Source organism: Solanum tuberosum, unplaced genomic scaffold (assembly GCF_000226075.1).
Source record: "Solanum tuberosum cultivar DM 1-3 516 R44 unplaced genomic scaffold, SolTub_3.0 scf00164, whole genome shotgun sequence".
In the NCBI taxonomy this organism is placed as follows: domain Eukaryota; kingdom Viridiplantae; phylum Streptophyta; class Magnoliopsida; order Solanales; family Solanaceae; genus Solanum; species Solanum tuberosum.
The window spans coordinates 323,009-344,110 of NW_006239092.1; the positions used below are offsets into that span (position 1 = coordinate 323,009).

At 28.3% G+C, this 21,102-nt stretch overlaps 1 protein-coding gene across 1 annotated transcript; it reads right to left on the bottom strand.

Moving 5' to 3' along the window:
* Positions 1-15,059: 15,059 nt before the first annotated feature.
* On the bottom strand, positions 15,060-17,301 carry LOC102602183 (probable trehalose-phosphate phosphatase J). The gene is made up of 9 exons (XM_006353937.2): positions 16,928-17,301; positions 16,706-16,846; positions 16,446-16,610; positions 16,273-16,332; positions 16,076-16,177; positions 15,901-15,978; positions 15,649-15,789; positions 15,452-15,544; positions 15,060-15,345 (listed from the first exon to the last, which is right to left on the bottom strand). The coding sequence occupies exons 1-9, from the start codon at positions 17,171-17,173 to the stop codon at positions 15,274-15,276; spliced, it is 1,098 nt and encodes a 365-aa protein (XP_006353999.1). The 5' UTR covers positions 17,174-17,301; the 3' UTR covers positions 15,060-15,273.
* Between the last annotated feature and the right edge of the window lie 3,801 nt (positions 17,302-21,102).

The window sequence follows — 21,102 nt, forward strand, 5'->3', positions numbered from 1 at the left end:
CATGTGATTAAATACAATTTATTGGTTCAAAAATATTTAGAGCGTCATAAAATATTTTCAAGTCGTCCAAGTTTTTACATATCTTTTTCCTCTGTTTTTTATTTTCTACACATACAGTTGCACACATCTTTTTCTCCGCAATTTTACGTATGGTACTCTATAACGTGGAAGTTTCAGCAACCAAATGCAATCTATTTTGCCTTGTGATATACACTACCTAATGCAATATGTTTTTGTCCCCAAACCTACTACATTAGGATATATAAACTTGAAAATTATAAAAAATTTAGGCTTATGATACACTACCTTACGGACGCTTGAGGTTCTGATAGGAAACTCTAGGAGGCTACCATGACAAATTTCATCCATGAACAAATTCGGTATGGATCAGAGTTAAAGATTTAGATTTGATGTTTGGATAGGATATTTTATACTTGAAGTTCAGATAGGAAACACTTGAAGTTTCAGGCAAGTATTTTAACAATCTAAGACCATCTAATGAGTTAAATCCCCTTCTAGCTAGAAATATTATCCAGCATCAAACTAGACCTCAATAATGCTGCACTTGTGCACTCTAAACAAACAGATGTTGCTTAGTCTTTTAAAGTATCCATAGCACACATACATCACCTAGTTTCCCCTACAGTATAATATACATCTTCTTGATGGAGAATTTCTCCATTTGTACTAACTTATGTCCCTCAATTTATGTGTTCTCAATATAGATTTGAATTCTTAATTAATTCATATGAAAGCTTTTCTAATAATTATTTTTTCCTTATATTTTTTGTAGCTTACAGATTATGAAGATTGAAGTTACAAGTGATCAAGCTGCAAGTTTAGAAGATGCACAAGATCATTGTTATTTTGCAACGAATTAAGCAAAACTTGATATCATAGTCTAGCTTTGTTTGTTAAGCAAGTATTGAAACTAACACGATAGAATGTTAACCAATTTTTATATTTATATCATTCTTTTGTTAGAAGATTTTCAGTAGCAAACTTATATTTATTGATAAGAATTTATAATCCTGTAATTTTGAATATTAAGAAACATTGGTCATGAATTAGAGACCAAAAATATTGCTCGTCTCTAAAGGTTCATCTTGGACAAGACAACTTCTCGTCCCTAAAATTCATCTAAGATGCCATAGCTTCTCGTCGTTGAATTTATTCTAGGACGAGGTAGCTAGTAGTCGCAAAAAGTTATCTACGATGAGGTAGATGCTCGTCGCTTAAGGGATTTAAGGACCAGAAAATAATTGGTTTTCAAAGAAGAAAATCATCTATTTAGGACGACGTATATGGTCTCTAAAAGTATTTTGGCGACCAGCTTTCTTGCCGTCTCTAACATCATTTAAAGACCAGCTAAATGAACTCGTCGCAATTAACCTTTAGCGAAGAGGATTATTAAGACGGGTGGCGACCAAACTATTCTCGTCGCAATAGGCTATTTGGGACCGAATTTGGACTATTTGAGACCAGATTTCCCTTCCTTAAAGGATGTTTTTCTTGTAGTTATAGTGACATTGATCTCTAAATAAAATCACTAATAAACATATTTAGTATTTCAAAATATGTATTATGTTTACACTAATACAAATTAAATTTTCTAAAATATACTGCATATTTTACCAAGATAAATTAAACTAGTTCAATGTTCAATATATGAATAATGAATATATATTTGTCCTCTAAATTTGTGAAAACTGTGAAAGAATCAAATTGCACCAACCACAATTTAGTAATTCAGCGTGTTACTAATCTCTTCCTTATCATTGGCATCCACTTGTTGATAGTTTTCTATCAATATATTTCTCATTCTACAACCAAAAATTAAAATAATTAAAAATCTTATATGATTTTTATGCTAAACATTTCAATTAATGACAAGAGAAAACTATATGTAATATACATCATATAGTTTTACTATCTAGATGTCATTGTGGATTAATCATGGTCTAGACACAAACGAGTATATATTGCAATTAGGGGTGTTCACGGTTTGGATAAAAACCGATCCAAACCGAAAAACCAAACCAAACCGATAAAATAAAACCGATTTTATTTGGATTTGGTTTGGTTTGGTTTTAGATTTTTGAAAACCGATAGTATTTGGTTTGGTTATGGTTTTATTACGAAAAAACCGAAGAAATAACCGAACCGAACCGATGAATTATATACATATATTTTATTAATATACATACTTAATATATTATTTTTATAAACAATTTTAAAGATCTTATACATATTTTCATTAAAATTTCTTTATAATTTACTTATTGAAAGCAAAAATGTCCAAGATCAAACATTTATCTTATTGATTTCATGTATATGAGTGTCTATATCAATTCTTTATGGGACTGAAAATGTTATTGTCTCTTCCTTCTAGGCCAATATAGTGAATTTTAAAGCTTTATTGATAGTAAATTTAGTGATTGAAAGTTTACTAATTTTAAGTCATTCTAACTATTTTTTCGTTTTTGAAATGGATTGTTATCACTTTTTTTCACATTTTTAAAATGAATTGTTTTCTTTTTATTTTTTGTGTATGGTTAATAACCGAATAACCGAATAACCGAATAACCGAACCAAACCAAACCGAAAATAACCAAACCGATAAATGTATATTGTATTTGGTTTGATTTGGTTTTGATAATTTTAAAACCGATCAAATTGGTTTGGTTTTGGTTTTGACCAATAACCGATCCAAACCAACCCGTGAACACCCCTAATTGCAATATTAAAGCATAGAGTATGCATTGCATATTTAAAACAATTCATTTGTATTGAAATAACAATCAACTATATCTCTACGATTACCTTTCTCTGCATACTTATAAATCATTTAAATGTGATCTACAAATTGATGACTAGATAGTTCAATAAGTCTTTATGACATCTTTTTTGACATATAGAACCGCTATAACTTTCTCACAGCTATATATATATATATATATATACAAAAATATTTTTAAAAAATTAGCAAATAATTTTATATTAAAATCATATATCGAATGATTTCAAGTTTAAATATACTTATTCATATTATTTGACATAAGGATAAAGTATATCATAATTTATCAAACTAAATTCCTTCTCAACAACATTTTGATCATCTCCAACTATATGTAGTTTTTTCAACACATGGTGGTAGTAGTGTCAAAAGGAAAAGAGATTATTCACATAATAATTCTGCGTCTGAAAAAAAAAAAAAAGACAACAAGTGTTGTAGGAAGGTGGAACTGAAAATTTTATTGTGAAATAGATGGTAGGGGCTACTATAGCTGGATTGGGGCTCCGATTGGGCCATAGATAACATAGAATTGTAAATAGCTTTATATTGTAAATTTATGGGTTTCTTTAAATTATTAAAGTAATATAGTAATATTTCAATCAAAAAGTTGATTTCCAAGTAAATATTATTATATATTTAATAACCTTTTTGATAAAAATATTTAATTTTAGAAAAAAATTATTAAATTTAAGGCCGCTCATAAATAATTCAATCTGTTTATATTTAAATCAACCCGCTAATTTATCAACATTATTAGCACGAGGCAATCCACACAAACAAAATATTTTTTTAAGTTTAACGATAGCCTATCTTTGTCTTAGTTCCACTGGTACTAGGAACCTCTTCAACCTTCTTTTTATCGTTAAATAACCAGGACTTTCATTAATACTGGTAGAGTATGCCAACTTGCTTACAAATATTTTTTCGATTTAACTGTTTTCGATTCAATTTTTTCTATTCTAATTTCATTACTATTTTTAGTAATAACTATATCTAAATATTCACATCATTACCGTTACTCTATTAAATCTATCTAAATAAGAGATTTGAAGAGCAAAACAAACACAACGTATCAAAGGTTAAAAAAGTAAATATATTTTCCTCTAAGATAAGAGTAATTAATATATTGTTTATGACCAACATTATACAAAGCGAGACATTGTGTATAAATGATAAGTCTAATTATTAATGACATTATACCGATTATATTCATTATTTCAAAATAAATATTATTATTATTTTGACATAAACTAATTTTTTTAAAATATAATGTATATTTTACCAGATCAAGTAAATTAGTTCAATATAAGAATAAATAATATGTATTTGTCCCCTAAATTTGCCAAAATTGTAGATGAATCAAATTGCAACAATTGTACTTCAGCGTGTAATTGATCTGTTCCTCATCATCGGCATTCACTTGTTGATAGTTTTCAATCATATATTTCTCATTCTACAATCAAAAAATTATAATAATTAAATATCATATTTAAATAATTCTTATACTAAATATTTTTTTTTTAATAAGAAAAGTGAAAACTATATATAAATATACATCATATTGTTTCTACCTTATTTGGGATTGGGTTAATGATATCAACTTTCAAGCTAGATGTCCTTCTGATAATCAAAACAATACCAAACAATATTACTACGGGTAACTCTCTTTGTATAGTTATAAACAATTTGAATGCGATCTACAAGTTGTTGAGTAAATAGTTCAACGGATGGTTTTGACATTGCCTACGCATATAGAGCAAATATTTATATAAACGTATCAAAAAATTAATCAAATAATTTATATTAGAAATCATATATAGAATAATCACTAGTATAAACATACTTACTTTTTCAAAAATAAAATCTTTCACCAATGAGCATTGATCAAAGCATAATAAATATTTAATTACATAGAAATTCTCGATTGTACTTATTTTATAGTATAAAATGACACTTTATAAACATTCATGTATATTCACATGATTATTATCGGCTAACTCCTCAAAAGTTATATGCTTTAATATAAGCTTCACTGACATAATGATTAAAATTATTTTCTTCGTTCATTTTATACTTGACCACTACATTAAATACATATGATTACTTTTACTTGTTCAATGAAAAATTAAAAAATAGGTGTGTTAAATCCAAATATGTCAAATAACTAAATTGATAAAATTATGATATTGTATAAAATATTTGTTTATTAAAAAATATACAACATCAAATAGATAAATAGTAGAATTGCCAATATAGGTTGGCTTAACCTATTCGAACTAATTAATTCAAACTTTGAAATTTAAAGAGTCAAATAGGGATTTAAAATTTAAAGAGTTAGATAGGCTCTGAATTTTCAATGATTATATAATGTTTGAGTCTGTGTTGAGATTCGAATTTATTTCACATACCTCACGAAAAAAACTTCAGTAACATATTTTTTTTTAAAAAAAAGAATTTAAATCTTTTTTTAACTTTGCTCTTTCAATAAAGAATCATACAAACGATGCTTACAAATAGTATATTTTCGATCCTCTATAGACTAGGTGTTTCTCCACAATTTTTGGAGCCCTAATAAAAATAAATGACGCTAAAAGGATATATTAGAACACACAATTAGTAATTGATAAGCAAATGAAAGAAAATTAAATGAAAATTAAATAAAAATATATCCAATCACTCTTCAATTTCAAGGAAATTTATTTTCTCTAGCAATGGTTGTGCAAAATTGATATTTTAAAAGTATTCTTTATTTTAAAATTAACTGTAGCAATCTCATAAGATTGTAATTGTGATTTTATTTGTTAATTATTTTTAAAATACCGACCTCATGAGGTTGCTAAATTTTTCAAAATTTAATTTCAACCTTATGAAGTATGTTTCTTTAAAAAAGAAATTGATTAAGAAAATGTAGGAGGTCACCTTTTTCGTTCAAGATAAAGATACTCACTCTGAATAACCTTAAAGTCTTTGTAAAAAAATTTGTCTCTCTTTCTAAGAATAAGTAATCTACTTAAGTCTTAGCCACCGTATTAGAGAAAGTTACCAAGTAGTCTTCCCTTTTTTGAAACTCAAATTAGCTATCACAAAGTCAAAAAACGAAACTCCTCTTTTGTTCAATCCCAAAAATCAAAATTGGTTGTGCCATCATCAAAGCCCTTTGGTGTGGCCGTTAAAATCCCTCCTATGAATCACTAATTCGTTCAAATCTTTTCAAAATCACTTCAGCTCTAAAGGAGCGTAGGCACTAACGACATTCAAAGTAAATTATCATTCTCTTGCAACACAGATATAATTATGGCAATTCACAAGCTAAATACTAGGGGTGATAAGTGGGGAAAAATCCAATTCGCCTAAAATTTATCAAGATTAAAATGAGTTGAGTCAAAATAGGTCGATCAAATAATAGAACACTCAATACGTCTAATTATTATTCAAGTCAAAGCAATGATGTGCGTGCAACAAATTAAATTACGCTTGTTCAACACCTCTTTTTATCAAATGTTACTTTTAAATCGTGCTATCACATCAACTACTCTCTCTGTCCCATATTGACTGATCGTCTTACTAAAAATAGTTGTCTCATATTAGTTGATCATTTAACTAAATCAAGAAAGCATTAATTAAAATTTTCCTATATTACCCTTATAATTAATTTTTTTTGAAAGTGTCAAGAAAACATTAATTGAAATTTTCCTATATTACCCTTGCAATTAATTCTTTTTGAAAGTGTACACATTTATTTGTAAAATTTCCAAGAAGCTTTTTAAGGGCTAAATTAGTTAAATTAATTTTTTATTATGATTTATTAATATGTGTGTAAAAATAAAAGTGAGCAACTAATATGAGACGGAAAGAATAATAAAATTACTCAAAACTGCTTTGCACCCATTTAAAAGTTTTTATGAGTCACGTACTCACGTTATCTTCTAAAAAGAGTCCGGAGCCTAAAGGGCAAAAAAAATTGTCAAAAATTCCAAAATGGCACATCAAATTTTTTTAAAATCAAAAAGGCAAAATCGCTCCTAACGGAGCGATTTCCCTCTGACACAAAACGAAAAATCGCTGCCGTGGCAAAGATTTTGTAAATTTTTTTATTTTTTTTAAAATTAAAATGGCTGCGATTTTAAGTCAGATTTTTTTTTCCTTACACATCGCTGCGCGTTTTTCATGCCTAGTGCTATTATTTTCATGCCTATTGTTAATTATTAATAATATAAAAATGATAAACAAAAGCGATTTTTTTAAAAGCACTAGGCATGAAAATAATAGCACTAGGTAGGGGTGTTCACGGGTTGGTTTGGATCGGTTATTGGTCAAAACCAAAACCAAACCAACTTAATCGGTTTTAAAATTATCAAAACCAAACCAAACCAAATATAATATACATTTATCGGTTTGGTGATTATCGGTTTCGGTTTGGTTTGGTTCGGATATTCGGTTATTAACCATACACAAAAATAAATAAAAAATAAAACTTTAAAATTCACTTTGTTGGCCTGGAAGGAAGAGACAATAACATTTTCAGTCCCACAAAGAATTGACATAGACACTCATATACATGAAATCAATAAGATAAATGTTTCATCTTGGGCATTTTTACTTTCAATAAGTAAATTATAAAGAAATTTTAATGAAAATATGTATAAGATCTTTAAAATTGTTTATAAAAATAATATATTAAGTATGTATATTAATAAAATATATGTATATAATTCATCGGTTCGGTTCAGTTATTTCTTCGTTTTTTTCCGAATAAAACCATAACCAAACCAAATACTATTGGTGTTCAAAAATCTAAAACCAAACCAAACCAAACCCAAATAAAATCGGTTTTATTTTATCGGTTTGGTTTTTCGGTTTGGATCGGTTTTTATCCAAACCGTGAACACCCCTAGCACTAGGCATGAAAAACGCTGCCCCGATGTGTAAGGAAAAAATAAATTCTGACTTAAAATCGCAGCCATTTTAATAATAAAAAGAAAAAACTTTTTTCTACAAAATCGCTGCCTTGGCAGCGATTTTTAATATAAAAAATTAAAAATAATAATTTTTTTTACAATTTTTCGTTTTGTGTCAGAGGGAAATCGCTCCGTCAGGAACGATAAGCCCTTTTGGTTTTAAAAAAATTTGATGTGCCCTTTTGGAATTTTTGACAATTTTTTTTTGTCCTTTAGGCTCCGGACTCCTTCTAAAAATAACTAGAACTAAAGAAACATGATTTGAGAGCCAAAAAGGCACTACGTACTAGTTTATATTGGCACATAATTTTTCTTCTAAATGTTCTTTTGACATAATTTATGTTTCCATTTTTCTTGAAAAGAAATCTTTTGCTAAGATAAGGCCTACAATTTTAAGTAAAATGTAAATTAATGTATTAGTAAGGTCTATATTAGCTTTGTTAAATCCTACTCTTAAGTCTATCAATATATCGTCTAGCCTTGCAGAATTTTTATGTTCATTCACATCTCTTCGAATCATATTGTTTTATAAAAATTCTAATGTAAAACTTCCTACTATATCTGCCTTTATAGCTAGTTCCCATTTTACAATATATATTAAAGAAGCCTCTGAAATTAAAGATTCTGTAATTTTAATATATGCTTTCAATTAGCATTACTGGAATAATTTGGTTCATTTAACTATAAGAAAATGAATTGATAGATCAAGCGGATGAAAAATAGGAAGATCACCGGTTGACAAATTGACATGTCTATTGATATGAATCGACACATTTAAGATCACCCATTTTGTCAATTCAATAGTCACGTCATAACCCAATCCATATTTAACACGTGGATCCATGATCAAAATCTTCGAATGTCACATTATTTTGACCATTTACATAGCTAAAATAGGGTACGCGTTGGGTTGATAATTTTCATCCATGCATGAAAATTATGTTGTAAGGTTATTAATTAATCCCTTGAGTTATTTTCAACGTCCCAATGCATGATAAAATAATGTTAATCTGCAGATTAATTAAAGTACTTAATTACAATTAAAAGGATGAGTCCCCTGTGATGCTTTTGTGGCAAGGCATTCTCCTCAGCCAGAGGAATTCACCCCCTCCTCTTACGAAGAATTAATTAACCCGATCCGGATAGAATAATTTGTTGTTTTCAACCTGTCCAACTTAAATTTTTTTCTCTTACCTAAAAGAACTTGATTGATAGTACTACTTTATTTCATTATTATTGTGATTTCTTATAATACGATATATATATATATATAGTTACAAGAAGGGGGAAGTAAAGGAAAAATATTAAACATAGCGACACATGATCCGCAAATGTGGAATGCGGTGATAGACTTATGGAAAGGGATATATATATATATATATGTTTTCTCACATATATTAAGATCTTATCATTGAATAGAAATAATAACTTGTTTTAAATTTGTTAATAGTCTTGCCCCACGTAAACCCACCCTGCACAACACCACAATTGATTTTTTTCCTACAAATGCTCAAGTCAAACCGACTCACGAACATTGTAATCCACACCACCCATTGTCATCTCTAATGTCTACATACATCGCATGTATATAGGTCATCATATATCAAGATATATTTTAATATATATATATCAAGAAAAAGCTAGTGAGATGATACAATTATATGAAGAGAAGATGAAGCTAGGGCTAGCTATCTAGGTAGCTAGTTTCCATTATTATCATCTAATAAGCCTTCTTTTTTATGCTGGAATATTACCGGCACATCAATCATTCAAAATGATTTGGATACATCATATACGTCTTTCTAGAACAACTACGAGCAAAAAAAAAAAAACTCATCTTAAGAGCCCAATAATGTGAACAATTTAATAATAATAATTCACCTTCATTGACTGGCTAGCTACTCCTATATATTGATAAGAAATATTATATAGTACTATATTATGTCCATTATGTTAGCTTAGGTTAAAAGAATATTCATGTTCATATAACTTGTAAGAATCTTTATTTGTAGGTAGCGCCGAAAGATAGGACTAAAAACAAAAAATTAATAACACACTATTATTCCCAACATCTGGATCGTCTGTTTCCTCCAGCAAAGGCATGGGAATCAAATTGTACTATATATTCACTATTATTATTATTATTATTATTCATCCATTTCCAGTACAAATTTTCATAATTTTTCTATTAAACCAAAAAAGCTCGATCATCGACGAGGGGACCAATCCATCTTTTCGACACGTGTACATTTAAGAAGGGTGAAAACCATACTCTTTTTTTAAAATATTATTATTGTATATTTAATGGATGTGATTAATTGTTAATATTAATATTTAAAAGAAAAAGGAAAGGCTGGCTAGCTAGTTAGGTGTTGCCTTATGAAAATGCTTTTTTTAATTGTACAAATTTGAGATCTTTGAGTTTTTTCTTTTGTTATACTGGAGGAGATATTATTAGGAATAAAATAATCATAAGTTGAATCGAGAACCCACTTTAATTCATAGGGGAGATCTTAATAAAATAAAAGATCAGATTAAAGTTGCTAATTGAGGCGGATGGAGTATATAGTTGTTGGGTTCAACTAAATCACATTTTGTTGAAAGTTGAGATATAAATAATTAAGTAATTTAATGTGTGTGTTTTTTTTAAACAGTTTAAGTTTTTAGATAAGATGATAATCATACGCTTAATATGACACTCTCTCTTATCACTCTTACTTGTCTACTATACTAGGAAAAAATGTGCATATCAAGAGAAAAATATACTAATTTTTCATATATTACCGTGAACATAAATTACTTATTTCTCAAATTATTTTCTAAGATTTAAAACTATACATGAATTAATATTTGGTATTATAATAAAAAAAAATTACTCATATTGATCATTGTTTATTAGAAAACATACAAAATTCAAAGTGGACAAGTAAAACTAAAACAGAGAAATTATCTAAGCAAACAGAAATTCGTATTTGAGCCTCACTGCTGCCTAAGAAACAAAAAAACATTCACATATTTGGTGACCCATAAAAGAAGAATCAGACCCATCCTTAAAAAGATGTGTTAATAAGACAATATAATTAAGCAATTCAAAATGCATTTTCTTTAATATTCTAAGTTTTTAGATAAGACAGTCATACACTTCAACATGAGATTTTAAAAGATAAAAGTCATGGATCCAAGTTTCATGTTATCCAACAAGCAAAAAATAATAATTTAAAAAAAATTCACATGTTTGATCCATGAAAATAGAATCAAACCCACGGCGAAAAGGCATATTGAGATACAAACTATATCCTTTTTAATACAATCTTAAACTTTTAAATGAGATGATCTGACGTTTTGATATAATCAATAAGTGTGTTAAGTTTTAGAAGTTATAAGTGGTTATATCAAAGAATATGTCCCCACACCTCTTGTTGTCCTATCAATAATTGGTGCTTATGTGACTTAGTTTATTTAGAGGCACCAATGATGGGATTGAATCTAGTGGGAAGACCATTCTTTACACGTCTAAAAAGAAAAAAACAGTTTTTAGTCATGGCCTTGGAACCATATTGGATGTCCCATTTAATATCCCAATGTCTTCTTCATATCAAGCACTTTAAGTGTATTCCAACTCTTCCTCAACAAACTACTTCAATGTATTTTGTTTTTCTCTTTTCCATGTTATTTGAAGTGGGCTTCCTTTTCATCACCTAACTCCTTAGAAAAAATAATAGTAACCACTAAAGTTATATTATAATGCTATTTATTTAATTATTTTTCTTAAAATAAATTGGCATATATAATTAATATAAGGATTTCTTGAAAGAGTCTAAGATTAATGTACTGTCAATAGAAAAGAATCTTTTACACTATCAGATTATAACAAAAGATATTTTTAAGTATGGAATCTATAATCTTGAAAAATAGATAGATTACCTACTATAATATGTAAATACAATTTGATAGTGTAAATAAGGAGTATTTTCTATCTTAATTTTCATTTTTAAAAAATAAATGATGATTTACATAATTCAGAAAATGTTGATTTAGTTTTTCCAACTTGAGCCTTATTTAAATAACAAAGGTTTACATAATCAAAATATTAGTAAAAAATATATACGTTCAAACTGAAAACATCACTTATTATGAAACGGAGGAATCAACGTCCAAAATTGAATCCATTAAGAAACAAAGTATGAGATTCCTTGAGTCTTTTCAAGTGGGCTCACACAAATCTACGTGCCCAATAGTGTAGAGATGTTGTTATGTTTATAATGAATGGCCTCGTTCCACCCATTAAGGGTCCAATTATATTTTATACTCTATAGTCTATATATAATGAATTAACTAAGCTAGCAGCCTCTGCAAGATCTTGTCCTAATTCTATTTTTTAAAACACTTCCTAGGATCATTCATTTACCTTCCAATTAAATTTAGTCTTGTTTCTTGATTTTTGTCAGTATGAAACTGTTCCTTTACCCAATAATGTGAAATCTACATACATACTTTAATAAAAGGAGGAAAAGAAAAGGGGGAAAAAGACAAATCTTTTTTCTCTGTCTGACACAAGTATATATGTTGAAAAAATATTAAGTAATAGGAGCATGTGACAGATGTTAAAAGGAACAAGAAGTATTTTCTTGTAGGGAGTGTATATATATATTAAAACTTTGTGCTATAAAGTTTATAAACTTTTGCTATGAGAATACTACATCCCATCTTAATTTCTGATCAATTCCCATCAATAATTGATCCATTAGTAGCTACTACGTATAGGTTTGCAATAATTTGTCATTTTTATCTTTGATTGGACAAGGCTATATTGGATTTATTGGTTATACCTAGGTCTATAACTGCCCTATAATTCAAGAAACTTCTGATAACCATCTCTATCTATATGGTAGTAATTCTTTTAATAATTCACAACTAACAATGTGTGAAATTTGAATACTATGGCATATTATATAAGTTTTATTTTACCTCTTCTTAGGAGCTTTCAATTTTTTCTACTCTATTGCTATCTCGAACCACAACTTTGGAGTTGAAGGTTGAGGATATGCTTATCACCTAAACAACCCCTCTTGTCTTGACATATTATAGTAAGAATCCGACACATGTTCTTACTATGTCTTAAATTCAAGAATGACATGCTCTAACTGCATTTACCTCATCTCTCTATACATCATAAAAGAACGTCTTATCTATATATCTTGCAGAACATATCAAGATATATAGTCGTATTCTCTTAAATAAGATGTAACATAAAATGTACAATATAGATCGATCGATATTAAAATGCATGGCACGCCTATTGCCAATGTGTGACATTATTTGACAAGATGTGTATGTGTTACGATTCAGAGAAAAATGTGCCTATTATATATAATATATGGGACATGCCCAATATTATTATAATTAATTTATTATATTTTACATCTCATCTGTATTTTTATATCATATGGAAGAGTTGTTATCGAACTTTGATTTGGTCTGTTGAATAGTAAAATTAAACCAGTATTTGGATAAACATCTGAAAGATATGGTATTGCTTATGAATCTCAAGTTGTTATTTTCTAATACCTTAAAATACTGTTGTTTCTGACACTCTTTTAAGTTGTCTTTACAACTAATGTATACACAGATGTCTGGCTGTTATGCAATTGGTCTTCCATTATTGAATGTATTTTTTAAGCATGTATAGTGGAAGTAAGTATGGATCAAAAATTATAAACAATATTGGGATCAGTATATATATTGGAATCAAATGAATACTAAGTGTAATTTGACTGTTTAAAATACTAAAGTTTTGTGTTGGTATTAAATGTGTGTGCATGTGCGTGTCAGTTGTGGTTTATTAATCCTCCATCTAATTTGGAACTCAAAATATATCCATGCAGTTACAAGTTGATTACTGTGTGCCTCTCAATACTGCCTTCACGTTTCGACAATACCACTCCATTTCTCACTCTTAACGATACGAAGTATATGGTGTAGTGGATGGAACTATTCTTCCTTTAATCAGAGTTAGGTTTTGAGTTCGATCTCTGAGTATGAAAAGATTCTTGGTGAGGAGCAGTTCTCCTCGAATGGAGCCTTACGCGAGCACGAATCCAAATTAGTCACGCTTCAATATGAATACCAAACCAAGATGAAAAAACCAAAAAAAGAAAATGCTAAATGACGATAAAATAAAAGTTAACGACTAGTACTAGTAGTTTAGAGGGGTTTATTGAAATATATCACTATTTCATCAAAAAGTTTAAATTGTCATAGAGAGTCCATGTTAGTTTGATTCTTTTTCATGGTCAAGCATGTGGTAATTCTCTTTTACAATAGTGGCAGTGGAGGCTCTGTTCTCTATTTGTTCTGATATCATATTGAAGTGTATGTAAATGATTATCTCATCTAAAAATCTAAATTATTAGAGATATAACATTTTGCTTACTTATTTATCTCATTTATATCTTTAGCAATATTCTATTAATGCAACAAAACAAAAGGTTTAGACGGTTCCTTATATGGTCAATAGAAGAATTTCCTTGCATTTAACATGCAATTTATTTACATTCCTCTCCTGGCCCCTGCAGGCAATTAAAAGAGATAGAGGAATGTCCTTACATTTAACATGCAATTCATTTGATCATTTTATTTGGTAAATCTTAAAGTAAGAAAGAACTAGCGTTAGTTAACATTTACAAATGATATTAGAGTTGATGCTATCTTATATTTGCTAGTTAATTCTCGTATGATTTCTAATATATCCAAATTGAACTAATTATGTAATATATATGGAACTAGATATATCAAAAATATGACCATCATAATTTCAGTAAACTTTACCCAGAAAAATGTTGGTGTTAGTGTAGTGTTTCATTTGCGAGACAGATCCAGAATATAAGATATATGTATTTAGATTTGAAAACTTAGGAATTTCAGTGTTTATTATATATATACATATACATATAAAATAAGCTTTTTCATAAATATATACTACTCTATAATTTAAATGAAAAATTTGAAGTACTAAATATAGGTGAAGCCAAAACTTAAAAGTTTATGGTTTCATGATTTTACATCTTTTTAAGTTACTAGGTTCTAAAGTGAGTGATTTACACCTTGTATTAAATTTTCCTTGAAGGATGTGCATGATCTTACCTGACAAACAATTGTGGACGGAGGGAGTATTTGATAAGTCCATATACAAATGCATGCGCTTTTCCAAATTCACATGCACAAATTGAATTCCACACCAACACGTGTGAACCCAGATATACATACATTATATTATACAAATAAATTCAAGAGAGAGAAAGAGAAGTGCACAATAATACTTTCTTATTGAACATTTATACTCAGAAAATTACAAAATTTCTCCATTTTTTTCCAATTACAGTTGAGTCTTCCAAGAAGAAAAAGATACAAATTAAGTTCTTTTAATTAAACCCCATCCCTAATAAAACTTCCAGGGTTAAAAGGGTCAACTCCTTGTGTTAATTGGCTAAGTCTTAAGCAGCGTTGAGTTTCATATTTTTATTTCTTCTGATATTTTTGTTGTAAGGACGATTGTTTCCACTCCACCAAACGATTCAAAAAGTACATAACCTGCCACATTAAGAAAAAAATCAAACATTAATATTACCAATAAATAAATAATTTTAATCTTTTTAAAATTAAATTAAGAATAAACTACTAAATATTTTATTTGTACCTCTAATGGTTCTTGTAAAGAGTAAGTAGCATTAGTTTCTTTAGGTGATTTGGACACTAATATTCCAAAGCCTTGTCCTCTATCACGCAAAACCTGATAATTTTCCATAATACAATATTAGTATAATTATTATTATTTTTTCGAAAAAAATACAAAGACAATTTGTTAGTTGAAAAAAATTATGACCAAAAAAGTACCTTGAAAGCATCTTCATCAGTTCGATCATCGCCAATATAAATAGGCAAAACATCATTTGAATTTGCATAACCTAATGATTCCAACAAAAATTCGAGTGCATTTCCCTTGTCCCATTTAATACTAGGACGAATCTCCAAAACCTATAATAAAACAAAAAAAAATCGGTTCAATATTCATATTTTTTCCTTTTTCTTTGTTTTGTAATATATTAAATTACGAAATAATAATATTATCTTCGAAAAAAAACATACCTTTCTTCCTTGAGTTAATCGAAGCCTTGGGTATTCCTTAGTCACTGATTTCACTTGCTCAGCTAGTTCAGTCCATCTCTGAAATTACAAAACGAAAATCGAAAATTTAATTATGACTATTTATTTTTTTAAGAAAAAAAATAAAATTAAAGAAAAAAAGAAGAAGAAATTGTACCTTTTCTTCAACACGACGGAAATGTACGGATAAACAAAATTTGTTGTTTTCCACTTTAGCTCCTGGTATAGATTTTGTTTTCTCCACTAAAGATTTATATACCTGAAAATGTCAAGTAAACGTTTAAATTATTATTTTTTCTTTTTATAATGTGACAAAAACACTAGAGGTAAATAAAAAAAAAAAAAAAAACTAACCTCACTAATCATGGGTAAAAATTCTCTTGCAGGTTGGCAGAGTACAGTTTGATTATTTCCCTGAATAAGTGGAAAAAAAAAGTACCAACATTATTATAAAAGAACAAAAAATTACATGAGATTAATATAGTAAACTAGTTGAGTTAGAAAGTAATTAATTATAATTTGCTTACTTTTCTATAATTACGCCCTTTAACAGGCGCCTTAATGTCCATTCCATGACTTCCAGCATAATATAATTGTGATAATTTCACAAAATTAAACACTTTTGCTCTGCATCTTCCACTCACTATTGCTGTTGGAAAATACTTTGATGTGTTTTTTACTGCTTCCCTCATCTAAAATTTACCACAAATAAAAAAATAAGTAATTTAATTTTAATCGTATCGGATTATAATACGAGTAATTTAGATTAGATTTTAAGTAAACCAACCTCAGAAGTCATGAAGGCTTTATCAGGATCATCAACAATGGGAGACAATGTACCATCATAATCCAAAAACACTACAATTTGTTTTCCTTTCGAAGAATTTATAATTTCATCGAACATATTCAGAGCTGAAGGATGATGATCCTGTTCAATATAACTTAATAAGTTAATTTATTATGATATAATAAAAAAACGATGAATCGAGATTGAATAAATTGAACTCACAATCCAGGACTTGAGATTTTCAGTTTCTGAGGATCTTCGAGTTGGAGAAGAAGCTCTCATGGAATCAAGTAAAGCAGTGATTCTAGTTGCATCAGTAGAATCAATATTTTTGAATGATTTCTTCGCTGGAACAGCGATAAATCTCCCGGGCTGCGGTAGTGGACCGGGAACGGCCGGGGAGAATGATAAGAGTGAAGAGTCAAATCCTGATCTCGGGTCAGAAATTATCACATTCTGATTAGTCATTTTTGCTACACAAGTGATAGTTGAAAAAACAGAGGATTTGAGAAACAGAGCAAATTCGAAGACGGAGAATTTAATTGAGTGGAAAAAAGGAAGAGAAAATGAAGAGAGTGAGAGAGAAGTGAGACAGGGGAAGAAGAAAGGGGGAAGGAGTGAATTTATAGGTTAGAGAGAGGGCATTAAAGAGACGAAGGCACCACACTTTTTCCGCCTCTTACCTTTTGTGCCCTTAGACGACTCAGCTATGCGTCGGACTTAATGCTCCCATAAAATTTATTCATACTCGATATTTATTTTAATATGATGAATATATGATACCTATATATGTTATTATAGTGCATTATTCTTAATCATAATTTATGTGACATTGTTTGATTTGATATAAAAAATTAAAAAGGAAAAAATACTTATGAAATTTGTGGTATGAAACTTTCTTTGATCGTTTGTGTGTGTAAATCAATTTTATTAAGCGTAAAATGATAATTTTGAAGTTAAATTGTTTTCAATTATATAAAAGGTGACTTTCTTTTTTAGATAAATGAAAAAGGAAAGTGTGTCACACAAATTGAACAAACTCTATAGTAATATTTCTTCCGTCTCAATTTATGTGATACTTTTCATTTTTTTATTGTCACTAATTATTTAAGCTAAATTGAATCAGATCAATTCAATAGTTAAAAATTATACAAAAAGTATTATAACTAGCAACTCGTTTCAAGTCAATATAATAAAAGATATATTTTAAAATATTGGTTAAAATTTATACAGTTTGAATCTTGACGAGCAAAAAATGTCATATGAATTGAAACGAAATACAGTAATATAATTTGGTGTAGAAATGAGGTGTTAGTAATTTTAAGTCATATAGTACAAACCCCTACCCTTAAAAGAAACTCTTCACTTTTTTGGTGGTGGTAGGTGGTGGGGGGATGGATTAGAGGGTGTTATTATTTTGGTAAGTGATTAATTAGAGTATTTTGGTGATCTTGTTTTGGATTTAATGTACTATCTGCTAATGTGAACCGTTAATTATAGGTTAAGAGGAGCTAATGATACTAATTAAGTTCTTGTAATTCAATTTAATTTTGGGAAGAATGCATCTAGCCGACTAAACGGTCTTAGTTACCTTTTCAGCTAATGATATTCTTCTTCTTTTTCCTAATCTTTTTGGCACTTTTTCAACTATCAGGACTGAAGAGCCAATTGACTATTTCTTTTAAAATGAACCAAATCGAGTAATTCGTTTTTTAATCTAAATTTAGTATTTTGAAAATACACGAAAAGTATCATATGATGTAATTCTTATGTAATTAAAAAAATAATCTAAAATTTGAATTTCTGAAAGGTAAGTGCTAAATATTTTGAAATAGGGGTGGAGTAATTTATTTATTTATAAATTTATGATACTTTTCACATATATCGATTAATTTCATGAATTAGATATCTATCATTATCAATATATTTTAAATAACTTAGTCCGTCAAATTTCAGACAAATGAGAAGAACTCATTTAGTAATATTTTTGTATTTACTGAAATTTAAATTTGAAACTTCATAATTCTCAATCCACTTTATTGACGATCCGTCAACGACCTCATTGCCTTTAGAAATTTATACTTAATTAAGTCTGCCAAACGAAATACAAAGAACAGGAGTTGTGTAACATTTTGCATGTAAAGGGCCCTTTATTTCCATTTAAGTTCTTGGTATATTACCTAATTAAAGACTTTACATACGTAGCCATTTCAAATTTCTATTGTAGACCTTAGGCTATGGTACCCTAAATTAGATGACAGCTAATTGTGTCTCAAAATACTCAATAAATTGGTTGATGGAATTTTAAAATTTTACTACAAAAAAGAAAATAGAATATAATTTTAGGGAATATCATATGATCAACGTGAATTTAGTAGGACTAGAAGAAATTTCTAAATTTAGCAATCATTCAAGAACTTTGCTTTGTTTAAACATAATATATAGAATATATTTTTTTCCCAGTTTGGACTATATATTATTTGTGATTATTAATTTGTTACATCATTAGCTAATTTCAATTATTAATCATTTCAATTCATGACATGAAAACAATTTTGGTACACTTAATTAAGAAAAGATGACAAAAAAGTTTCTTGTCCAGCTAGCTTCACTTACTTTAATATAGTTCAAATTATTACAACATGTCAATGTTAAGACCTTTGTTTTATTAAAGTTAAATCTTACTTATATGCTTCACAATAATGTCATCATGTACCTTCAAGTTCACACACACACACTCACACTCACACTCACACTCACACGCACAAAATAATAATTCCTCCAATCAAAAATGTGATAGAAACGAGTAAAAAACGAGTAAAATGTATACTAATTCTAATCATCATAATTGAAATGCTTAACTTGTGTTCAATGCTCATGGTAAAATTTCTAGTGTTTACATGATTGTATAAAGAGAGAAGTCGTTTTCTTTTAGTTTATAGTAACAAATTATTTAAGAGGGTAGTTTGGCTTTAGATAGGGATCAATTTCAACAACAACAACAACAAATTCGGTGTAACTATTCCACATAAGAGCTCCAGGTGATTGTATACGCAACCTTACCCTCCAAATAGTGAATACAGAAATGTTATTTTCGACAGACCTTCTGTTCAAATAATACATATCAAACTTATGAATAGAAAGAAAATATAATAATAAAGAAATCATGCTAAAGAAAAAGGAGAAAAACAATAGCAAAACGACAAACGGGACATAGTTAGAATATCAATTCCAAAGCAAATAAACGTATAGCAAAGTTTGCATCCAATTCACATGCTAATGAAATCAATAATATAGTTATGTAGACAAGTTCAATTAATTTACTTCTAATTAGTTTGAAAAATCTAACTCATTTGTTTGGTGTCGTCATTTTAACTACAAGTAGAATAAGTTTTAATTTTACCAAATTCACTTTGATTCTTAGCTAGCTACTAACTTTAGCTTCCCAATTATAAGGCTCCAAAGAAATATATTGGAAATTTGTTTACGCAAGTTGTTAGAAATCTGTGGGATTTCTAAATTAGATGGAATCTTTACCAATCAATAAATCAACCTAACTGACAATTGAAAAAAAAAACTTTCTCTAAATAAATACATTCCTTCCATTTTTGGAAGTATACTTGGTTTTTACTCACTTTTATCATTACTATTTATGTTTTCGTTTTATATTTCAATTTTACAATTATATTAGAATGTGGTATAGTATTATATATGGATGAAAAAAATTTAATATTTGTCTTAAAAAATACCTAAAAGAGGTGGGAAAGAAGGAAAATGGGTGAAAAAGAAAAAACGAAAGGCACCTCAATCCTACTAGAATAATTATAATGCATAAATCTTATACTTTCTTCGATTCAAAATAAATATATTTTTTTGGAGATGGCACACCTCTTGAAAATGTTGGTTGATGATAGTATATTACCTTTTGTTGAAAATATATAGTTGAAAAGCTCTTCTTTTTAAAAAAAAAAAACGAATAATTAATATGATTTTGAATTTTGTAAAAATATTTGTTTTGGACTATAGAAAAAGTGATAAAAATTCATTTATTTTAAATTGAAGAGAGTACAATTCTAGAAGCAAACTCTTACTTCAATTGAATGCTTCACCCCATCAATTTCATACACATATTAAGATTTCTATTTTGAGTATATTTATGATTCTTAAACATTTCATTATCAAATATAATATGTTGAATAGGTGCGGCTACTAAAAAAATCGACTAAATCGACTATTCATAAATTAAAAAGAGTTTAGTTTTTATACATTATATAATAAAATAATGTCTACATTATCACGCCATACCAAGCAAATAGCAACCATCCATTATAGGCGAATATAGTAATTTGAAAAGTAATACATACAACTTACTATAATATATATTAAAATTAACATAT